This window comes from Rhinoraja longicauda, chromosome 25 (assembly GCF_053455715.1).
Source record: "Rhinoraja longicauda isolate Sanriku21f chromosome 25, sRhiLon1.1, whole genome shotgun sequence".
NCBI lineage: Eukaryota > Metazoa > Chordata > Chondrichthyes > Rajiformes > Arhynchobatidae > Rhinoraja > Rhinoraja longicauda.
Window position 1 is genome coordinate 14,885,563 of NC_135977.1, and position 21,083 is coordinate 14,906,645.

The 21,083-nt window shown below is 42.4% G+C and overlaps 1 protein-coding gene across 3 annotated transcripts in view; it reads right to left on the bottom strand.

Moving 5' to 3' along the window:
* Positions 1–436: 436 nt before the first annotated feature.
* LOC144605780 (serine/threonine-protein phosphatase 4 catalytic subunit) overlaps positions 437–21,083 on the bottom strand; it is a 37,155-nt gene continuing 16,508 nt past the window's right edge. For all 3 annotated transcript variants that reach the window (XM_078421337.1, XM_078421334.1, XM_078421335.1), the window contains exons 2-9: positions 15,948–16,106; positions 12,793–12,844; positions 12,016–12,066; positions 11,049–11,150; positions 8,727–8,900; positions 5,611–5,737; positions 4,415–4,604; positions 437–3,693 (exon numbers count right to left, since the gene is read on the bottom strand). In XM_078421337.1, coding sequence (XP_078277463.1) covers positions 3,564–3,693; positions 4,415–4,604; positions 5,611–5,737; positions 8,727–8,900; positions 11,049–11,150; positions 12,016–12,066; positions 12,793–12,844; positions 15,948–16,045 — 924 coding nt within the window. In that variant the 5' untranslated portion in view covers positions 16,046–16,106 and the 3' untranslated portion in view covers positions 437–3,563. The remainder of the gene's footprint in view (positions 3,694–4,414; positions 4,605–5,610; positions 5,738–8,726; positions 8,901–11,048; positions 11,151–12,015; positions 12,067–12,792; positions 12,845–15,947; positions 16,107–21,083) is intronic.

A 21,083-nucleotide genomic window follows, 5' to 3' on the forward strand; every position in this document is an offset into this window, starting at 1 on the left:
TGTGGAAGCAATGGACAGACATTTCAGGTCAGGACCTTTATTCACTTTGTATTTTGCTCAGGATATCAGCATCTGCAGTTTCTTGTGTCACCAGAAGAGAGTTAGTTGTTAAAAACCTCTGAGGAAGGGTCTCAATCCAAAATATCACTCATTCCTTCTATTCAGTGATGCTGCCTGTCCGCTGAGTTACTCCCGCATTTTGTGTCCAGCTTAGTCTTTGAAGTCCTTTCAGCAGCATGGACATCCTGACCCCCAAATCTCCTCTCGTCAAGGGACCAGAGCACCGAGGACTCTGGGACACTAATATTTAAGCTGAGGAAAGGAACACTTGGGTTAACCCACGTAGTCTTTATAACAGACCGCAGCATTTGGTGCAGTGTATCTGTGGTCAGTCATAGCCTGTGTTGTTCTACATTAACCAGTGATTGTAAACAACTTTCAGTTTGTCACAATATTAAAACTTTATTTAAAGCCACAATTTGAGGGGGGGAGGGGGGGGGGAAATCACCTAGTTGACATAACAAATTCCTATTCACAACTAGAAGTGACTTATTAGATGACCAAATACAACACTGGTCCTGCTTACACGTCCGTGGTCTTCGTAGTCTTGGCTCTATATAGTGCAGAAATCCAGCATATTTAAGGAAATACTCCACTGAAACATGGAAGCAGAATATAAATTACTACAAAAATAACAGCATTTTCCCCACTGGAAAAAAACTGGTAATTTATGCAAAACTATTTCAATGGATTAAAAAAATGAATGAGCAACTACAGGTGGTTGGCTTGTGATTATCAGCAGTCGTCAGTTGAGTTTCTTCCTGCAGTGGTTAGGTACAGGTGATGGCCCTGCACTGCTACAACAATGTGGCACCCTTCCTTCCCATGCTGTTTAGTTGGGCAACAAGAGGCACTGGACAGTGGACAAGCAAGCCTGACTGGGGTGCAGATTATTGGGTGGACATCCTGTGCCCAATGACAGGTCAGCCACCTCCAGTTCAGTCTCCAGTACTGCTCTGAACATGTTTTTTATTTCTCTCGATCTGATCAACTGCATTTTAACCAGAGGTTGCTTCTGCTGTTCACACACGTCTACTTTCACTAGCTCTGATGGAGGTCATTGGATGATCAGACACGAGGCTAATCCTTTTTAGAGGCCCTCAGTTCAAGGGTACGTTAGCAATAGAAAACCGTGAATTTACAAAAGTCAGGCATGATCAAGGAGCCACACAGATTGCAATGATTTGCTGAAATGCAGTGGAACTCATCAGAATCTCCCGTTTGCACTCAGAGCCACACTACCGCCCCCTGCTGGGCCTCTGGAAAGTGGCGGGAATATCAGCCAGCGAGGCTTTGGTGATTTTGCCTCTACCACTGCGGCCTTAAAACCCGATCTTAACTCATAGCTCAAAATTTAGGGGAAATGAAGATATTCCTTGGTCACAAGGACGAGATTTTTACTGAACTTCTGACTCTATGCAAGGTAGTTGCCCTCCAGGTAGTGGCTCACCTGCACCAAGCTGTTGCTCAGACATCAGATACCATCAGGTTACTCACTTTAACCAGTGTTCCTGCCAGCAGTTCAACTTCCAGATAGGTCCCAGAGAGGAGGGGACAAGGGAAGACACACAGAGGATCAAAACCAGTCAAGGAGATGAGAACCAAAACCAGACTATTTAGGTTGTTTAATGAACAGCAATAGTAATGGCTGAAGGTGAGCTCACTCCACATAAGGAGGCAGTTTAGCCAGACACTGTGCTCATCAACACTTGCTACATATCCAAATGTCTTTCAATGGATGTGCAATAGGGATGGAATGGAATAGACAGCAAGGCAAGGCAGGCTGGACTGGGAAAGTTACATCGGGGAGCTGACTTTGTGCATATTCAGTTCCATCACAGATGATCAATGCCTGAGGGAGTAGAGAACGTGTGGTAGCCAGCAAGTCATGTGCCAGCAATGCCCCCTGGTAAGGGCACTCCTTGATTCCTGTTCACCTCTTAGCCCGGCACTCCCGATGCCAGACATACTGAATACCTCCCACATTTTGATTTACAACTATGCACGTGGTCATTGATTCCTAGTCAACAGAGCAGCAAATAGTTCATCTCCAGTTGGATCTTGTTTCATGTGCTTGCAACCAGGGCCCTTGCACCTTGAGCAAGGTGAACTTGTGGAATATTTTTTCTTTCTTTGACCCCTACCCAAATCCCATGTCTCAGCATTCACTCAGTCATACTAACCCCCCCCTCCCCCCCCCCCAACTCTAAAATATCAGACCAGTTGGACACTAAGTGTATCCTTAGTTGGCCTTTTAAATGTTCAGAAAATCAAAACCACTTAAAATAATTGGTGGTTGAAAAGTAACAGACCGAGTAGTAATTAACAATGTTCAGTTGTTGAATTCTGGCTGCATATTATTGGAGTAAAGTGAAAGTTCAATGGGATGCCTTTACCCAGGACTGTATTAATCACTTTGCTACTCACTATTTATGATGCTCTAACGATGACTAATCCAACACTTGCCCAAAAACAGGATAGCTCACCGAGTGAAACCTCGACGGGTGAAAGTACTGCTGGGATATTGAAGTCCCTCCTCATTAGATTGGATCAATTGGGAACAGTCACAAAACTGGACGTTTTCAATCATACCGTTTCAGCAGCAGATTTTAAATGCTTTAACCAGAGCTGAAAACCCCTAAACACCAATTACCATACAAAGACCCAGTAGGATTTTAATGCAGAAGGTCTGCCAGTGCCTTGCATACTTCAAACTCTTGACCAAGACTGAGGGGGTTTCCGCAGTTCAAGGAGTGAAGTGCCAAGGGAAATCGAATTACAGTGACTGGTTCTTGAGTTATTTATCTAGCCTAGTGGAGAATAGGGCTCAGTGGGTCCACAGATCAATTCAAGTAGCTCGGTAGAAAATCCAATTCACTTTGCACAGCAGCAAGTTAAAGTAAATTATTTTTAAAAAGACACGTTAAGACTACAAAGCATCTCTTCCATTTATAACCATCTATGAAGGGAATTTTCAAAGTGTTACTAACACTATTTATAACAAGTTGGCTCTCCTTGCAAAAATAAAACCTAGGTACCAGAATTCATGAGATGCATGTCTGGGAATGGAACAATTCACAGATCACGGTGCAGAGGAAACTTCATAGTGATTTTAAAAAATCTTTTAAAAATTCTCTAAAAAAAGTACTAATTTTGTTTTGACCCAGAGGGAACCAGTGGGCAAATCATTTCTTCAGCACTGTTATTCAGCTTGCAGAGGCAAGTGATTTCTCTAAAGTTCATTGACATTTATAAACCAACCCCCCCCCCCCTCCCCACCCACCAATTTAAGGAAGAACTGCCAAGCCAGAGATCAACATGGCCTCTCATTGCAATAGCACTGGGCAAGATGGGCACCTCTCCAGGAAAAAGGCAGATTGCCTAGTCTGTATCTTCAGGAATGTAAGGGCAGTTCACAAATATAATACATATTTCATAACCTCCCTCCCTCCTTAGGCAGGCGTAAGAGTTCATGGTGAGGTTCCAGAACGTTCCGCAGACCTTCAGAGGAAGTAGTCGGCAATTGTCTTTTTGGCCGACACGCCTCGTGATTCTTGAGGAGCAGCTTCAAAAATGGTGAACTCTTTCTCCAAATGCTCATCCAATTCAAGTATTGCGGCAACATTTCCACACCTGAAGGAACAGGGATACAGTCAGATAAGATAGAAATAGATGGGAATGTATAATCAGACCCCAACAAATTGAATACCAACAAATGTTTAACATTTCAGTTATCGAATCAGCAAAATGTAGTTTAACACACAACGGTCATAAAATGCACATTTCCCGACCCATCAAATTTAAAATAAGTTTATGAATATGTCTACTAATTTCGCTGAACAATGTCCTTTCACCTCTGGGAATTGGCGGTTCTGTGACTTTCTCCTTGTGACTCTGCGGGTTTCTTCACCCATCTTAAAGACATGTTGCGTGGTTAATTGGTTATTGTAACATACACTACAGGTCAATTTAATGGCGAGAATCAAGGGGGAATTTTAAGAGTGAGCGAGTAGAATTAGATAATGAGACTGATGGGATTGTTCCGAGTGGTCACCCGTGTGGCCATGATATCAGATCCACGTCAAGTCCTCACAATGAAATCCCGTTAAGTCCTCCAATTCTCTTGCTACCCACTCAGGGCAATTAAGAGTGGCTAAATAAATGAGCAAGCACTTGAGGGAAACTTACAGCAGTCAGAAGGAGCACATGCAAACTCCACACAGCCAACAGTAGAGTCATGGTCAAACCTGGGTCCCTAGAACCAAGGCAGCAGCGTCTTGTTTACTTTAAACTGTGTTCTGACAAAGGAACAGATTGGCTCCAGCCACAGGCTCCATTCTCAGTAAACTTTTACCTGTAGCAGTAGTTGGGTGCTGACCACACGGTTAGAACAGTTTCATTGAAATGCCACTTGTAACCCTCCATCACCAGCTGGTGGGCACGGCAGATCAGATCTATGCTATTCGCAGCACTGAAATGAGCAACAACGTCGCTGCCAAATAGATAGCCAGCTCCACGGGGGCTTATGCCCCAGCCAGTCGTGTCTGGAAAACAAAATGACAGCTTTCAACAGGGTTCTACACCAAAGACCAAGTCCAGTGACCATCACCATTTCAGCCATGAGCCAATTGTTGGATGTCGCTGGGTGTGGAGGAAGTTCGTGCGAGGAATAAGCCACACAGTAGAAGAGATGCTATGAGAAAACTAAGTGGTACTTAGATGCTGGAAAACTATATCCAAGGAGAAAGCAGAAAATTAGCAGTGGAAAACTATAAGGGATTTAGTGCATTCACTAAATGAGAGAGGAATCCAGATGTCAGTTCTTCCTCCGTAGACAGCAGAAACATTACAGTGCAATCAACATAAGGAATACATTTCCATAACGTGGCAAGGAGGGAGAATATGCAACATCTCTGTGCAGACTACAAATACTATACTATGTAACAGCATTTAAACGAAACTTGGACAGCTACATGGATAGGAAAAAGTTTAGAGGGTTATGGGCCATACGCAAGCAAATGGAAGTAGATTAGAAGGGGCAACTTGGTCAGCATGGATGAGTTGGAAGAAGGGCCTGTTTCCATGCAAATAAGGATAAAGAGCCTTCAAATTGATAACTAAATCTTCAGAATAACCATTCCTACACCTGTGGGGCTGCCATGGAAATTTTGTCACATCTGCAAAAAACTATTCCAAGTGATTCTTGCTCGGAGGTGGTGAACTCAGAGACAAATCAGCTTGGGTTCTTAAACAACAACTCCTGCCAAAAAGCAAAATGCAATCTTTGGAAACCTTTCTAATTCAATATTAGTACTGTCACGTTTATTATTGTCACGTGTACTGAGAAACAGTAAAAACTGTTGTATGTACTATCCAAATAAATCATCATACGCAAGTACAACAGATATTGCCAAGATAAAGGAAATAGTGAAATAGTGCAGAATATTGTGCAAGCACAATATGACACTTGACAACCAACGTAGAATTTACTATGCAAGTCTTTAACTTGATTCATAACCAATTTTCTCACGTATTTATCCTAAGACTCACCTTCGGGGTCTGACCACAGCAAATCACACATGGGGCCATCGTGGGGCACTTCCTGCTTCCGGTCTATTGTCCTAATCTGGTCCAGAGTCTGGACAGAAGGAGACAGGCCTCCGTGTACACAGAAGATCTATAGGGAAGAGCATGAAGAAGGTATGGTTTTTAACAAAGACAAACCAAGGATTTGAAGACCACCAAATTGATCAAAGTTTCTCCACCATACTCCAAGTTCAAGACTTAGGACGAGTCACACCAACACATACTGGACTTTCGCCCCAATTTAGCAACGGATTCATTCTTCTCAGCGGGAGACAGGAAGCGGTGAATGGAGATTCACTGGGGGCAGAAAGAGTCAGGAAATTCCATTGCATTCAAATTTGGAAAGAATTGCACCATGTTATTGAGAGCACTCTGAAAGAACAAAGTGGGAGAAGGAAATTCCTGTTTTCCTCCCAAAAGTAAAACAAATGGTGGATTCACAAACAACCAGTTTAATGTCAGCCTTGGCACAAAGGAAGTGGAGAGCAGCAACCAGGGTGGTTAATGCATAGGCCGGAACACCAAGGCCCAAATCATATGAAATTGGTGGGATAATGACTGGCCCAAAGAGAAGCTTGGAGAAAGTAGTGATGAAAAATCTAGTTTTGGTCTCAGGAGAATATACCTGCTTTGATGGCAATGCAATGGTTTATTAGTTTAATTGTCATTGATACATAGCAAGGCAGAAATAGGCTCTTTGATGTCCAAGTACCCATCCAGATTGTCCATTTATCAGCACATGGGTCTGTAGCCTTCTATGCCATGGTGATTTAAGTGCCCATTTAGATAAATGTTCTGAGAGTACCGGACTTCATCTTCTCAGGCAGTGGTCCAGACCTAAATAACCCTCTGGGTGAAAAATAAAATCCTTTGATCCTCTATATACCTCTTACCCTTCACATTAAACCTTTGCCCTCAGGCTTTAGACATCTGTTACGGTGAAATGCACCTCATGTCACTTGATTTTGTTTAAGTTTATCAAGTCCAATCTCAATTTCCTCTGATCAAAACAAACCAATGCAGACGCTCCTCTAACAGATATATTCCATTTAGGGCAACATCCCGGTGAATTTCCTTTTGTCCCTCCAGTGCAGTCACATCCTTGTGGCAACCAGAACTGCACACAATGCTGCAGCTGTGGCTCGACCAGTGCATTATTACGTCCAAAGACGTACAGGTATGTAGGTTAATTGGCTGGGCAAATGTAAAAATTGTCGCTAGGGTGTAGGATAATGTTAATGTGCGGGGATCGCTGGGCGGCGCGGACCCGGTGGGCCGAAGGGCCTGTTTCCGCACTGTATCTCTAAATCTAAAATCTAAAGAAAAAATCATTGCTTTTGCATTCACTGCCCTAACTAATAAAGGCCAGCACTGCTCTCAACATGTATCGTCCCTTGAATGATCCATGGATTTTTATAGCAAGGTCCCTCTGTTGCTCAATGCCATTTCATTTTGGACCTCCCAAAATACATCTCACATTTAATCCACATTAAATTCCATCTGTCCCAATTTACCAGCTGATCAATATTGTTCCGTACCTCAGGAATATCCTTCTCACCATGAACACCAGCACCAATTTTTGTGTCATCGGCAAACTTGCTAATCATATCTCCGACATCAGATTCAAATCATTAATGCACATGACAAACATGTTGCTGGGGATATGAGAGATGTGCTACATGCAAAGATTGATCCTCTCTCAATAGCTAATAATGAGAAGTGATTTAGCAAGAAGATCAAAAAAGTGTTCAGATGTTTCCCAATACCATAAAGTTTAAAATAGACATAGTTTCAAGCTAACCATTTAAAACCCAGGAGGAATTGCTATACATTTGTGCACAATTTAGAATTCTCTACTCTAACAGGCAGTTGGCTATTCAGTCATTTATGGAGTAGAGATCGAATAATTTTCAAATTTAGGGTAAAATGAAGGGTATGGGGAATTGACAGGAAAATGAGGCAGAGATCCCAGATTAGCCATAATTTAAATGGCAGAGCTTAAACAGCACTGGGTGGTAGGATACAAATGAAAACACCAATATTTCATTCAAATTAAAAATCGTTTCCACTCTTTAGATAACAACAAATCTGTTGCAAGTCTGAGCAGGATTTGGTCGTTTGATCCATGTACTTACAAGGTTCTGTGTTCACAGTCCCAAACACCCATCTCAGGTATTTATAAATTGAGAATTCCTGGAATCAGAATGATTGCAGTACAATGTTTCCCTCTACCATAAAGTTTTGAAATAGCCCAAGTCTCAAGTTAAGGTGCTGAGCATTTAAAACCAAGGAGCTTTCAACCCACTGCATTTGTGTCAACTCTCGACAAGAACAATCAGAGGTATGTAGGTTAATTGGCTGGGCAAAATGTAAAAATTGTCCCTAGGGTGTAGGATAGTGTTAATGTGCGGGGATCGCTGGGCGACACGGACCCGGTGGGCCGAAGGGCCTGTTTCCGCACTGTATCTCTAAATCTAAATCTAAAGACCCATGCCTCCCGTTTCCTGTTAGCCAGCCAATCTTCTATCGTGCAACTCTAATACCTCCTTCACCATAAGCTCTTTCTTAGGCAATCTTTGATGTGGCTCCAAATTAAATACCATCTTGAAATACAAATGCAGTAAAGCCCGCCTGTTCCCTTCATCCATAACACATTTCTTCTTAAAGGACCCCGACCGAAACGGCACCCATCTATGTTCTCCAGATATCCTGCCTGTCCCATCCACCCCAGCAGTGGTTTTGTTTTTAAATCAGCATCTTTGTACTTCTTAAAGAACTACAATAAAATGGTCAATTATGATTTCCCTTTCACAAAATAAAGCTAACTTTTACTGGTCCATTTTTTTTTTGTACCAGGCTAAAACATCTTTGATAATAGCTTCATCACTATTCAGGCAAAGGGTGGAATCCACAAATAGCTTACGTCTCTTGAAGCAAACCCCATAACGGAGAATCCCAGAATTTGTGTGAAGATATATATATACCAGTAACCACTATGTCAAGCACTTCCATCAGTCAGCAACACAATGAGCAACTTCATTTACCAACATCAACTTAATATCTTTAGTGGAATCATTTACCTTTCCATCCACTACAGCGGAGAGGCTGAGGTAATCAAAAATCTCAGTGCAGTACCTCCAAACTGTTATCGACCCATATTTGCGCAAGCATTCATCATAAAATCCATAAACCTGGGTAATCTGCCTGCTTTCATGGTTCCCTCTGATTAGTGTGATTCGGTCTGGATAGCGAACCTGTTGCATACAAAGGTCGTGGTTAATGATTAAAAGAATAATTGGCTTAGTTCCTTTTGATGGCCCACTGGCTACAATGTTGGACCAGCAAGTCAGGCAATGGGTTAAAGTCCAAAGGAAAATTAAAAATATTGAATTCGATCATTGACCAAAAGATGCTCAATTATTATTAAAACATATTGGTCGTTGGGGCCACCTGCTTTACTTTCTTTCCCAGTCACAAAAATGCCAAGAGAAGTGGAGACAAATAATAGTAATCTTGCAAAAGCAGCTTCTTCCCAGCAACCATGAGGCTCTAGAGCACTACACACTAATTGTAATTGTAATTAATTTCATTAGCCAAGTATGTAAACATACAGTATGTAAACATACAAAGAATTTGACTTGCCAACAGTCATGCAAAAAAAAGCAACAAGGTACATATTCGCATAAAAATTAAACATAAACTTAAACAGCCACCACAACGGCTTGTGAGAATCCCCAGGGTTTTTTCGGGGACCTCACATTCCCCACCGTGATGGAAGGCCAATAACTTGCATCTTTTTTCCTCCTTTTCTCCCACAGTCGGAGCAATTGAAGCTCTCGCAGTCGGCGGTCGAAGCTCCCGCAATCGGGGCAGTCGAAGCTCCTGCGGTTGGAGCTCTCTCAATCGATCCCTAACAAAAGGACCGCCAGCTCCACGATGTTCTCCCGCGGTCAGGGCAATCGAGACCTCTGCAGTCGGGGCGATCGAACTCCCACATCGGGGTGATCGGAGCTCCCGCGATCGAAGCTCCTCCGGTTGGAGCTCTCTCAATCGATCCCTAACAAAGGGATCGCCAGCTCCACGATGTTAAGGCAGCAGTGCAGACGGAGATACGAATGGAAAAAGTTGCATCTCCGTTGAGGAAAGAGATAAGAAAAGTTTCCGCCACCCCCCCACACACATAATACAAAAACTAAAGATACACTAAGACATACAAGTAGACACAGACCAAAACAACAAAAGAAGAAAAAAGACGAGACAGGCTGTTGGCGAGGCTGCCATGCACGGTGCAAGGACAGGACAGGAGTTTACTAACCGGAGTAAATATGATTTTATCTTTGGTTGCATTAGACTTCAGTTTGTTGCATCTTAGTTAGTTATTATGTTATTAAATATAATAAACATAAATATAATACATTGTCTGTTATTGTGTTTATAAGCTGCATCACACAAGAATTCCATTGTTGGTACATTTGACAATGAAACACTCTAGACTTATCATCTCCAGACTTGATTATTACTATCTCCACCCTTCTCTTCCCTGACCCAGCTGCAAATCAAGTACTCTATACCTGGATCCAACTGTCACTTGCCAGTTCTTGCTCCACCCCTTTCCCTCACTTCGTTCCACCAGCTATCTCCCCTCAGTCTAAGGGGCCCCGACCCAAAACGTCAGTGGCAGTTTTTAGTTTTTTTTGCTGTAGTTAAAGAAACGTTGGCCTTTATTGCAAACAGATTAGGCACAAACGTAGGAGAGTCTTGCAGTTGTAGCAACTGCCCAGACCATTGGTGAGACCACGTGGAGTACTGCATACAGTTTTACTTTTTGAGAGATGTATTTGAGTTTAGAGGAAATTCATTAAGCAGATTCTTGGTATTAAGGGGCTGATTTATGAGCAATGATTGAGCAAATGGAGTTTATACACACTGGAGTTTAAGAGAAGCTTGAAAGATAAGGAAAACATTTGTCCCTATAGTGACATTTGGAGCTTTTGGTGTGGATTTCTACGGAAGGCCATTTCACAAGCAGGAATTTCTTCCCAAAGAGTTGTGAATTTTAGGACTTCTTTCTCCCAGAGAGCTGTGGAGGCAGTCACTGAATATACTCAAGGGGTTGGAAAGAATCCCAGTAGAGAAAACAAAAATCAAGGGATTCTAGAGATCAGGCAGGAAAGTAAAGCAGAAGTCAAGATTTAATTGTGGAGCAGGCTTGAGAGGAGGGACTCTTACCAGCTACCAAATCAGGTCAAGGGAGTATGGCTAACTATTGGTATTTCTGCCATTAATTGTAACTGTCTTTGCTCCAGAAGATAGTTTGCAGTCATGGAAGTGAGAAATGAGCAGCAGTCAGGTTTTACATTCAAGTGTAGAATCAGTAAACAGTCAGACATAGATCACCTCACCTTTAGTGCCAACAGCAGCAAGAATGTTTCAACACTGTAGAAGCCTCGGTCAACAAAATCTCCCATGAACAGGTAGTTAGTTTCAGGAATGTCACCTCCAACCTGGGGAGACAAAGTAAATGTCAACTTTGCAAGAAATGTCTAATCAGCTCAAGAAATTTCATCCCAACCTTGCATTGTCTAGCACCCAGTCAGGGATATTTATTGGCCCATCAGGTCCAGGACTAGGTGAGACATTGTAGATGTATGGAGGTGACTGAAAAACAGTACCACAATAAAGAACTCAATGGTCAATGAAGCTCAGCAAGGACCTCAACTAACACATTGTATTCTTAATAGGTCAACACAAATAGGTGAGACCGCACCTGGAGTACTGTGTGCAGTTTTGGTCTCCAAATTTGAGGAAGGATATTCTTGCTATGGAGGGCGTGCAGCTTAGGTTCACTAGGTTAATTCCCGGAATGGCGGGACTGTCGTATGTTGAAAGGCTGGAGCGATTGGGCTTGTATACACTGGAATTTAGAAGGATGAGGGGGGATCTTATTGAAACATGTAAGATAATTAGGGGATTGGACACATTAGAGGCAGGAAACATGTTCCCAATGTTGGGGGAGTCCAGAACAAGGGGCCACAGTTTAAGAAAAAGGGGTAGGCCATTTAGAACGGAGATGAGGAAGAACTTTTTCAGTCAGAGAGTGGTGAAGGTGTGGAATTCTCTGCCTCAGAAGGCAGTGGAGGCCAGTTCGTTGGATGCTTTCAAGAGAGAGCTGGATAGAGCTCTTAAGGATAGCGGAGTGAGGGGGTATGGGGAGAAGGCAGGAACGGGGTACTGATTGAGAGTGATCAGCCATGATTGCATTGAATGGCGGTGCTGGCTCGAAGGGCTGAATGGCCTACTCCTGCACCTATTGTCTATTGTCTAAAGCTCAAAGCACATCACCACTATATCTTATTGAATATAACTCACTTTAAAGAGCTCTTTGAGGTCGTAGAATTGCCCATGGATGTCTCCACACACCTGCAAAGAAATACAATCAGCTGAGAAGGTAAGCACATAAGTGCAATTACTTCAGGATATACTTCTAAGAATCTCTTCCTAAACACATTGGAAAGAAGTATACGCATGTAGCTCAAACACACTTCAGAATCGTCAGTTTACAAGTAGGGAGATCATCTCTAAAATTTAAATAAGGTCATCAGTGCTACTGGAAAAATTCCAGGATCCAAAGGTTTTGCACCACTCCCAAATAACAGGATCAAATTCAAATCAAATGCTTTAGAGTCAGAGAGCAATATAGGTGTTTGATGAAAGTAATCACTGGTGTTTTATCTCCTCCCGGGTTCTTTAAAAAAAAAACTAAAATCAATTTCTCCCAGGGTGATGCACACCTTCTTCAACTGCAATGGTTGTTGTCCACTTCTGGGAATGAGTTGGGGCTGTTGAACAGAAACTCAACTAAACCAGCCACATCAATATAACACAGGTTTTGGAGTTCTGTGCCATATGACTCACCTCCTGACATCTCAAAGCCTCTCCGCCATCTCAAAGCACAAGTTAGGAGTGTGATGAACACTCCACCTTACCCTCTCCCACCCATTGTCTGCACGTTGGAGATGGACAATAAATACTGGCCTGGCCAACCACATCTACAACATCAAACATTTCCATTTTTAATTTTAATTTACTGCAGTACAGTTACTCACAGTTTTCAGCAACTAGATCATACAAAATAAGTTAACTCACTGTGACTGGGGAATCAACTTGTTGAACGTTGCTCTCTTCAGCAAGAATCTCCCTATTCAGACATAAACAAGATTTGACAGATCGTGCTTTTTGTAACCCATTTGATTACCATAAATTCACACTGTCAAGTCTCTGATGCATCACAACAATATATTTCAGGACCCTACCGCATAGTATAACATCAAAAATAAATTAATCAACTATGTAACTATTTAGAATTCTTGAAGCAGTGAAGGTAATTAAAATGTACAAGAAAATAACTGCAGATGCTGGTACAAATTGATTTATTCACAAAATGCTGGAGTAACTCAGCAGGTCAGGCAGCATCTCGGGAGAGAAGGAATGGGTGACGTTTCGGGTCGAGACCCTTCTTCAGACTGAATTAAAACAAATTAAAACAAATGTTCTTTGTTGAATGTAACCACCCTACTCAGACTGATCCAACGCTGCACTGATGATCAGGTAAACAGCTATTGAGGCACAGGGCAACCATCAGTTGGAAAATTCACCTGCCCAATTAATATGACAGCCATATGAATAGCATCTGCTTGATGCTGCCTGACCTGCCGAGTTACTCCAGCATCATCTCTTTTCTTGTCGAATTGTTCTTGGACTGAGCAATTTGTTCCAATTTATACCATCAACGTCGTTGAGGAAGTCTCTATTAATGTTCCAAAATAATTTTCTTTGAGATATTGTGAGGAATTTTGGGCACCATATCTGAGGAAGGATGTGTTGGCTCTCCAGTTGATTCTAAAATCCAACTGGGTTTCAACACCAGGCTTCCTGAACGCCACGGCATGGGATGTGAAGGGGACCATTGCCACTCTGTGCCCAATTGACATTTAGGAGACAGTTTAATTCATGTCAGGAAGTACCTGATTGAATTTCCACTGGCTCAGGAAAGGACATGGAAATTACTTTCATCACAAAGGAAAGGGTAGATTTTCAGACTCAATTTAGATCTAATTGGTGCAAATCTCACTGATGTTCAATGCTTTCACATTCAGCTAAAATGACTCTTACAAAGGACCATGGAAAGCTTGGCAATCCACCCCCGCCTCTTCCAACCGACCGGAGCCAAACAAATGTACTGACCTTTAAGCTGCGAGATATCTTTCCATTTGCAGTTAACATTAAACAATTAGAAGTACCTTATACAAGCTGGGTAACACGTGGTGCTGCTATCAGCTGAACTATGGGAAGGCTGCATTTCATAACAGTTTATCGTTTAGACTCTGGCAGCACACCAAAACACCTCCTTGTAAGCAGGGCGATGTTGGCAGTGAACCGGATGCAAGATGATGCTGGGGCAGAGACAAATGTAAACTATGACCAATGTAATTATAGGAACATGAAAAAGTCCTGGCCTGAATCCCAGAGGGTATCAGGCCAATCCTCAATCAGGAAACAGAGCTCCAGTTTAACTTTTACAATGTGCCCACATGTAGAAACACCATAATCTGTTCATTCAACTGTCAAGTTCCCACTACTGGAGGACTACAACAAATGAGACCACCTTATATTTCCCTACCCCCTGCTTACCACCAGCTATTTTGGGCAATATCCATCTGGTAAAATCCAATTGAACTTTAAACATATTATGTTATCGATAATTGCTGCATTTTGATAACATAATAATTAAAAGTTCTAGCTGAAGCATAGGATCAATTGCTGCAAAAATTGACAAGATGAAAAATGCCGGTTTAGCTAATTGCCAGTCAACACCAAAGCCATTCCACCTGTCTGGATTAAACATCATGTGAGATAGCAGGCTCTTTAGTGATATCTATTATAGATAGCCAGTGAGAGCATCAAATTGTTCTTGTAAAAAAAAACTTGGCAATGAGGCAATCACTGCCTTCAGCAAGTCTGCCACTGAAGAAACAAAGTGCTGCGTCAGAATTGGAGCTGCAGAATTCCTGAGTTGTACATTACTTTAAGATCATAAATCACAGCACTACCATTAATTAAGTTTATAATCTAAACATTAATGGGGCCAGGGACGATTACAGACGATCTTTATTTTCAGAAAATGTGTATTTACAGACTTTGAAGAAATCCTGGCCTGGATCCTGGAGGGAAACAAGCTGATGCTCCCAGACCATTTCACTGTCACGAACGGTGAAGACAATCCCCCGTGATTAGCAAGGAGGGAGCATGGCCAGTTCACTGTAATAGATCCCACTCCTAATGATGCTTGAAGAACATTCACTGTTGGTTATAACTACCAGCCTGCTTTACCTGAGAGGCAAGTAGAACATGTCATGGCTTGACCACCTAATTTCCAAGTTAGCCTATTCTTTAACATTTGCTTTGCTGGTAATGCTGAATCTAATGTTCAAAGTGAAAACTGGCTACAGCACAATGGAAACTAGAGTAAAACTCATCCTGTACATGCTCATTATGTACAGAAGCCTGAAGTCTCACACGACCAATTTTAGGAACAGCTACTTTCCTACAATCATCAAGTTCTTGAGCCGACAGCATAGTGGCGCAACGGAAGAGTTGTTGCCATGGTTTGATTCTGACTATGGGTGCTGTCTGTATGGAGTTTGTGCGTTCTCCCCGTGACCGCGTGGGTTTTCTCGGAGATCTTCGGTTTCCTCCCACATTCTAAAGACGTTTGTGCTTGGCTTGGTATAAGTGTAAATTGTCCCAAGTGTGTGGAGGATAGTGTTACTGTACGGGGATCGCTGGTCGGTGTGGAGTCAGTGGGCCTAAGGGCCTGTTTCCGTGCTGTATCTCTAAACTAAACAGACTTGCACAACCCTGGTCCTACCTTGGACACGACGGAGCACCTCCTGCATTCCTATGGACCTGTTTTCTAATCGCGGTTTGCAGCAATATGTTGCTTTTTTGCATAATCTTGTTTTCACTATCTAGTAGAATGTGAGCAATTCATGTACAATTTATGTTTCCATGTGTCGTCTGCGTCTCCATGCCTGTGATGGTCCTGCAAGATTTGCAGTTTACCTGTACTTCACCATATTTTTGCACAACAATTGACAAACGCGAGTCAAATGGTAGACAGCTCCTTTACTTTAGTTGGAAGTATTAAATTCCAGCTGCAAATACATTTGTAAATTAATACTATACAAAGAATAAAATGTAGATATTGATTTCAGCACATTATGCTTAAAATGATTCCATACCTGGCTTTGCCACACAGCACTTTCACCTCTGATTCTTTGATGAGTTCACAGCGCATGAGCTGTTCTATCTGATGGTCCAGGTCACTAGTGTCAGCCATGACTGCAGAGGAACCGAGGGGGTGGAGGGTGGGGAAGGTTGGTCTCCAAAATAACAATAGCCTGAAATTAAAAAAGGGACCACTTGGTCACATGAGCAATTCCTTGCCTTTGACATAATTCCTAAATGATGCATAATAATAAAAACAATTGGTGATCAAACCTTAATTGAAGATGAGGAAAAGAGCCAGGAAGGATAAATTTATTAGGTTACATGAATCAGTCGGCAACAAACAACTCCTTTTATACAGCACACAACCTCAACAGGTTTCAGTCTGTCAATATTAAAAATGCTGAACCATACAAGGAGATATTACTGCAAGTGACAAATACCTTAATCAAAAGGTAGGTCTGGGAGAAGCGGAAGGGTTGATGGAATGGATTCCGCACCTCAGGGTAACCGAAGACTCGGGCAAAGTTGAGACAATTTAAGTTCAGTAAATATCAGGAGACCAGAAAGATGGGAGGAAAATACCCAAGTTGGAGACCTGGAGGAAATTATTGAGACAAAATGCTGCAGATGGTGAAATCTGGAGCAAAAACACACAAATTGCTGGAGGAAGTTAAGCTTCATCCATGGAGGAAAAGAGCCAGACATCAGACATGGTTGGTGCATGATACAATGGATGTAGCATAAACTGAAAATAAGCTACACGAACACTATGACTCCAAGAATAAGGTAGAGGTTGGGTAACTGAAAAAAAGCTCAACCTCAATATCCTACACTCACAAGGAACAAGCCAGCAGCATGATTGAACTATCTTCCAGCAGCAACAACAGTTCCAACCACTCAAGGATCTTGACAACATCCTGTACAATACCACCCACCTGACTGGCACTCTAGCCATCACTCTAAAGATTCACTCCCTGCACCACTGCTGCAACTCACTAAGCGGCCTCTTGCAGTACCTCCCAAGCCCTCAATTTTTTTACTACCTCAAAATAAAAGGGGTTCCACAGTTATGAACACCACTGCAGAGTACCAAACCTCTATCCCCAGTCAGACTCTGGAAGCACCTTCACCAAACTGAATATATTGGCTCACCAAGAAAGGTAACCAGTGATAGGCAACAAGTGGTGACTTTGCTTAGCAAAACCTTGCTGTGACAAAGGCAAGACAAGGCAAGCAATATCCACACCCTGCATTATAAAGCATTTTGAGACCTATACCGATAATAACAGAGGTAGATGAGTTTTAAAATGCCTTCAATTTATAAAGAGTACAAGGCCAGCCAGGAATATATTTGAATGACTCTATCTACAGGCAAGAGATGTAGAAGAGGACTTCATAAGCAGATACGCTGGCATATGGCACACAGGCTCTGACATGCAGTGTTTTAGAAATACAAGTTCCATCCATTGTTTTTAGGCCAAGTGCTAATCACGCAAGGAAACAGTTTTTCACAGCAATGACAACTAGTCATAATAATAATAATAATTTAAATGTAACAAAACAACCCATGGCAATTCATAGGTGCATTAACACAATTGTAACTGAGCCTCAAAACAATTAGCACTCATCACAAAGCTTGGCTGAAAACTAAAGGGAAGTTTAAGGGAAGGACATCCAGTCAGGATGCTCAATAAGGGACCCCTACTGGGACTAGCCCAGTATGACAACTTGGTCGGCATGGACAGTCTGTTTCCATGCAGTATAGCTAGCTCTTTAACAGCAAGGTCAAATTGGAGAAATTGAGAGTTAGTACTAAAAGGGTGTAGGTCCAGAGAAGGGTCTAGCAAAGCCAAGGAGAGATATTAAAAGGTCAAGAGCTTTAAAACGATGAACTGCAGACAGAACAGAAGCCAATGAAATTGGTCCAGGAGTGAAGGGAAGTTGAAGCACCAGGATTATAGGAGAGTTTTGGCTGAGCTGAAGGTAAATCAGTTTCAGAATAATCAAGCATGGAAGTGAAGCCACAGAGGACTCAGTAACAGATGGTCAGGCAGGGACCAAGCCTGAAAGTTATGGAAGTCAAGGAGGAGAGGGAGAAGCTCAGCTCTGTTTGGTGCAGTTTGACAAGGGTCAGCAACAAGGCATGGAGGAGGATCCCAAATATAAACACACCCAATATGAAATTCACAATCTCCTGTTGAGAACAGACCCCATTTACCAATATCCAGAAAGCTGGCATATCAATGATTATTATAACCTCGTGACTTAGGGTGGTAGGGAGGAAAATAATGAAAATAACACAGCGGTGAAAGCACCAACAGTTGTGATGTAAAAAGGAACGAGGCTCATGAACAAACCGAGCACAGAGAGGCACAGCATCATACAAGTTATCAATTCAGGCCGACTACAATCCAGTTTCTATGTTTCTCCAAAACCTGAAGAGACTACACAGAGCTGTTGCAGGATTTTGGTTAGGCTACATGTAGAGCATTGTGTGCAGTTCTAGTCGCCCCATGACAGAAAGGATGCAGAGGCTGTGGAGAGGGTGCAGAAGAGGTTTACCAGAATGCTGCCTGGATTACAAGGTATTCACTATAATGAGAGGTTGGACAAACTTGGATCACTTTCTCTGGGGCATCAGAGGCAAAGGGGAGACCTGATAGAAATATATCAAATCATGAGAAGTAGAGATAGGATCGACAGTCAGAACCTTTCCCCCACCCTCCAGGGTAAAAATGTCAAAGATTAGAGGGCATAGCTTTAAAGTGAAAGGGGCAAAGTTTAATGGACTTACATAGGGCAAGTTTTTTTACTACACAGAGCATGGTGGGTGCCTGGAACACTGCCAGGGATAGTGGTGGACACTGATATGATGGTTCATTTAAGAGGCTTTCAGATAGGCACGTGGTTATGCAGGAAATGGAGGGACACTGAAAACGCACAGGTAGAGATAATTTTAATTTGGCATCATATTCAGCACAGATATTGCTGAATATCTGGGCTCGTAAGGGCCTGTTCCTGTGTTGTACTATTCTACGTTCTATGACACCAAGATTTGTGGAAGGAGGTTAGTGTTGAAGTATTAACCCAAAATATTAAGAGAATTCAGAGAATGAAGACAGCAGCTCTGAAATTGAGTTGGGGTGTTTTCACCATCCGAACAGTATCTAGTGCGGGAATCACTTCAGCTCGCACTAATGTCTTACCAAATGGTCTGACCAACTGCTGCCTCACAGTGATGGAGATTCCAGGTATGATAATGACTCCATGTGTTGTGCGGGTGTGAAGTTTGCACGGGTTTCCTTCAGGTGCTCCCATTTCCTCCCACATCCCAAAGACGTCCAGATTTGTAGGTTAATTGGCCTTTAAAATTGCCCCCAGTGTGTAGGGAGTGGATACGAAATTGGGATAACGTAGAATGAGTGTGAACAGGGATTGATGGATGGCGTGGTCTCTGGGCTAAAGGGCCTGTTTTCATGCTGGACTTTCTAATCCATTTGATCAATCAAGAGCTTACACACTAGAGAAGAATCCAGACTAGTGAAGGTCACTTAAAGATCATGTAAGAGTGGCAATAAATACATTTAGGAAGTGTTTATCTTACAAGTCATGACTGACTGGAGTAAAGGTAAAATAAGAGGTTGTAAAGCATTCTGAAGGCAATAAAACTGATCAGGAATTCAAAGCAGTCATTTATTTCACCCACTTGTCAAACAAATGAGAGTGTGGTTTTCTACATGAGAAACAAAGTTAAAGATAACTCTGGGGAAAAAAAAACAAGGATGAAAGACTACAAAGAAATGTTGATCAGTGACAAATTATTTCAAAAATGTAAAAAACATGTAACCATATAAACAGGCTGTGGTTTGTGAATCATTGAAATAATGTGGGTTCTCTCAGAGAGTTTCACAGTGCAACCTTGATTAAACCAACTTGACCAAGCTGCACCAGATAAAACCATATACATGTCCTCAGAGGCAGAGCTCCATGCCCTTGTCTACTCACTCACTGAAGCATAGAGGATGGGACCTGTACTGAACATTTGTAAATCCAAAGATCTCCACTGTACAACAATGCCCTCCAATTCAGAGAGAGCCTGAAAAACCATGATCAACTTCCTTTACTCCCTCCACTGAGACATAGTGATGAGATTTAACATAGGCCACTATGTACCAGCACAATACAATCTGAAGAAAATGGTGGTTGAAGACCAAAACCAAAGACCTAGCAAATATCTCTTGATTGACCTGGTTGCAGTGATCCCTGCTGTAGAACGTAGAATAGTGCAACACAGGAACCGGTCCTTTGTCCTACAATATCTGTGCTGAATATGATGCCAAATTAAGTCAGTATGCTTCTGAGATCTGGATTATCCACAGCAAGCACCTCAACCACCAATGCTGTTCCACCAAATCCACTGGAAGCACAAACAGATGTTCTCTCCCAGCACAACAGCAATAATTACACCCAGATGGTTCAGCGAGAAAGCCAAAATGTTCACATACTCCACACAAAAACTTGAAACAGATTATATTCCAGGCTCGGCCACATGAACGGATTATCAAGCAGACAGAAAGAAAATAAAGGATAGTTTCAAAGTCTTGGGGGGTGGGGGGGGGTGGAAAGCAACAGTCACACAAGCTCCTGGAAATCTCTGGCCCACGAGACTCAAATGGAGTCTTTGGGATGATAGAGAACCTTGAGGCATGCACAGGCAGCACACAGAGCATTGCACATGTACCAGAGGACAAATACACAAACAAACTACCCACCAGCTGCCAGGCCAGGCATCTCCCGCCCCAACTGTGGAAGAGTCTGCAGCTCCCATAATGGCATTAAACATCTCAGAATCCGCAAACCAGACTGATCTCAAAGGACCAAAGAGGAACCATGTAAACACATTAATGACATCACTAAATGATAGCTTGCTCTGAAATGAAAGCAAGTCACTCCCTAACTCTGCTACCAGTTGATTGTAGACATAAGAAACTGTAGATGCTGGAATGCTGAGTTAAACAAAGTTCTGGAATCATTCATTAGGTCAGGGAAAATTGCTGGAAGACATACAAAGGTGACTTTTCGGGTCGGGACCATTCTTCAGAACACATGACATGAGGGTTTAAAGAGAGGGCATTAATTGGGCAAAA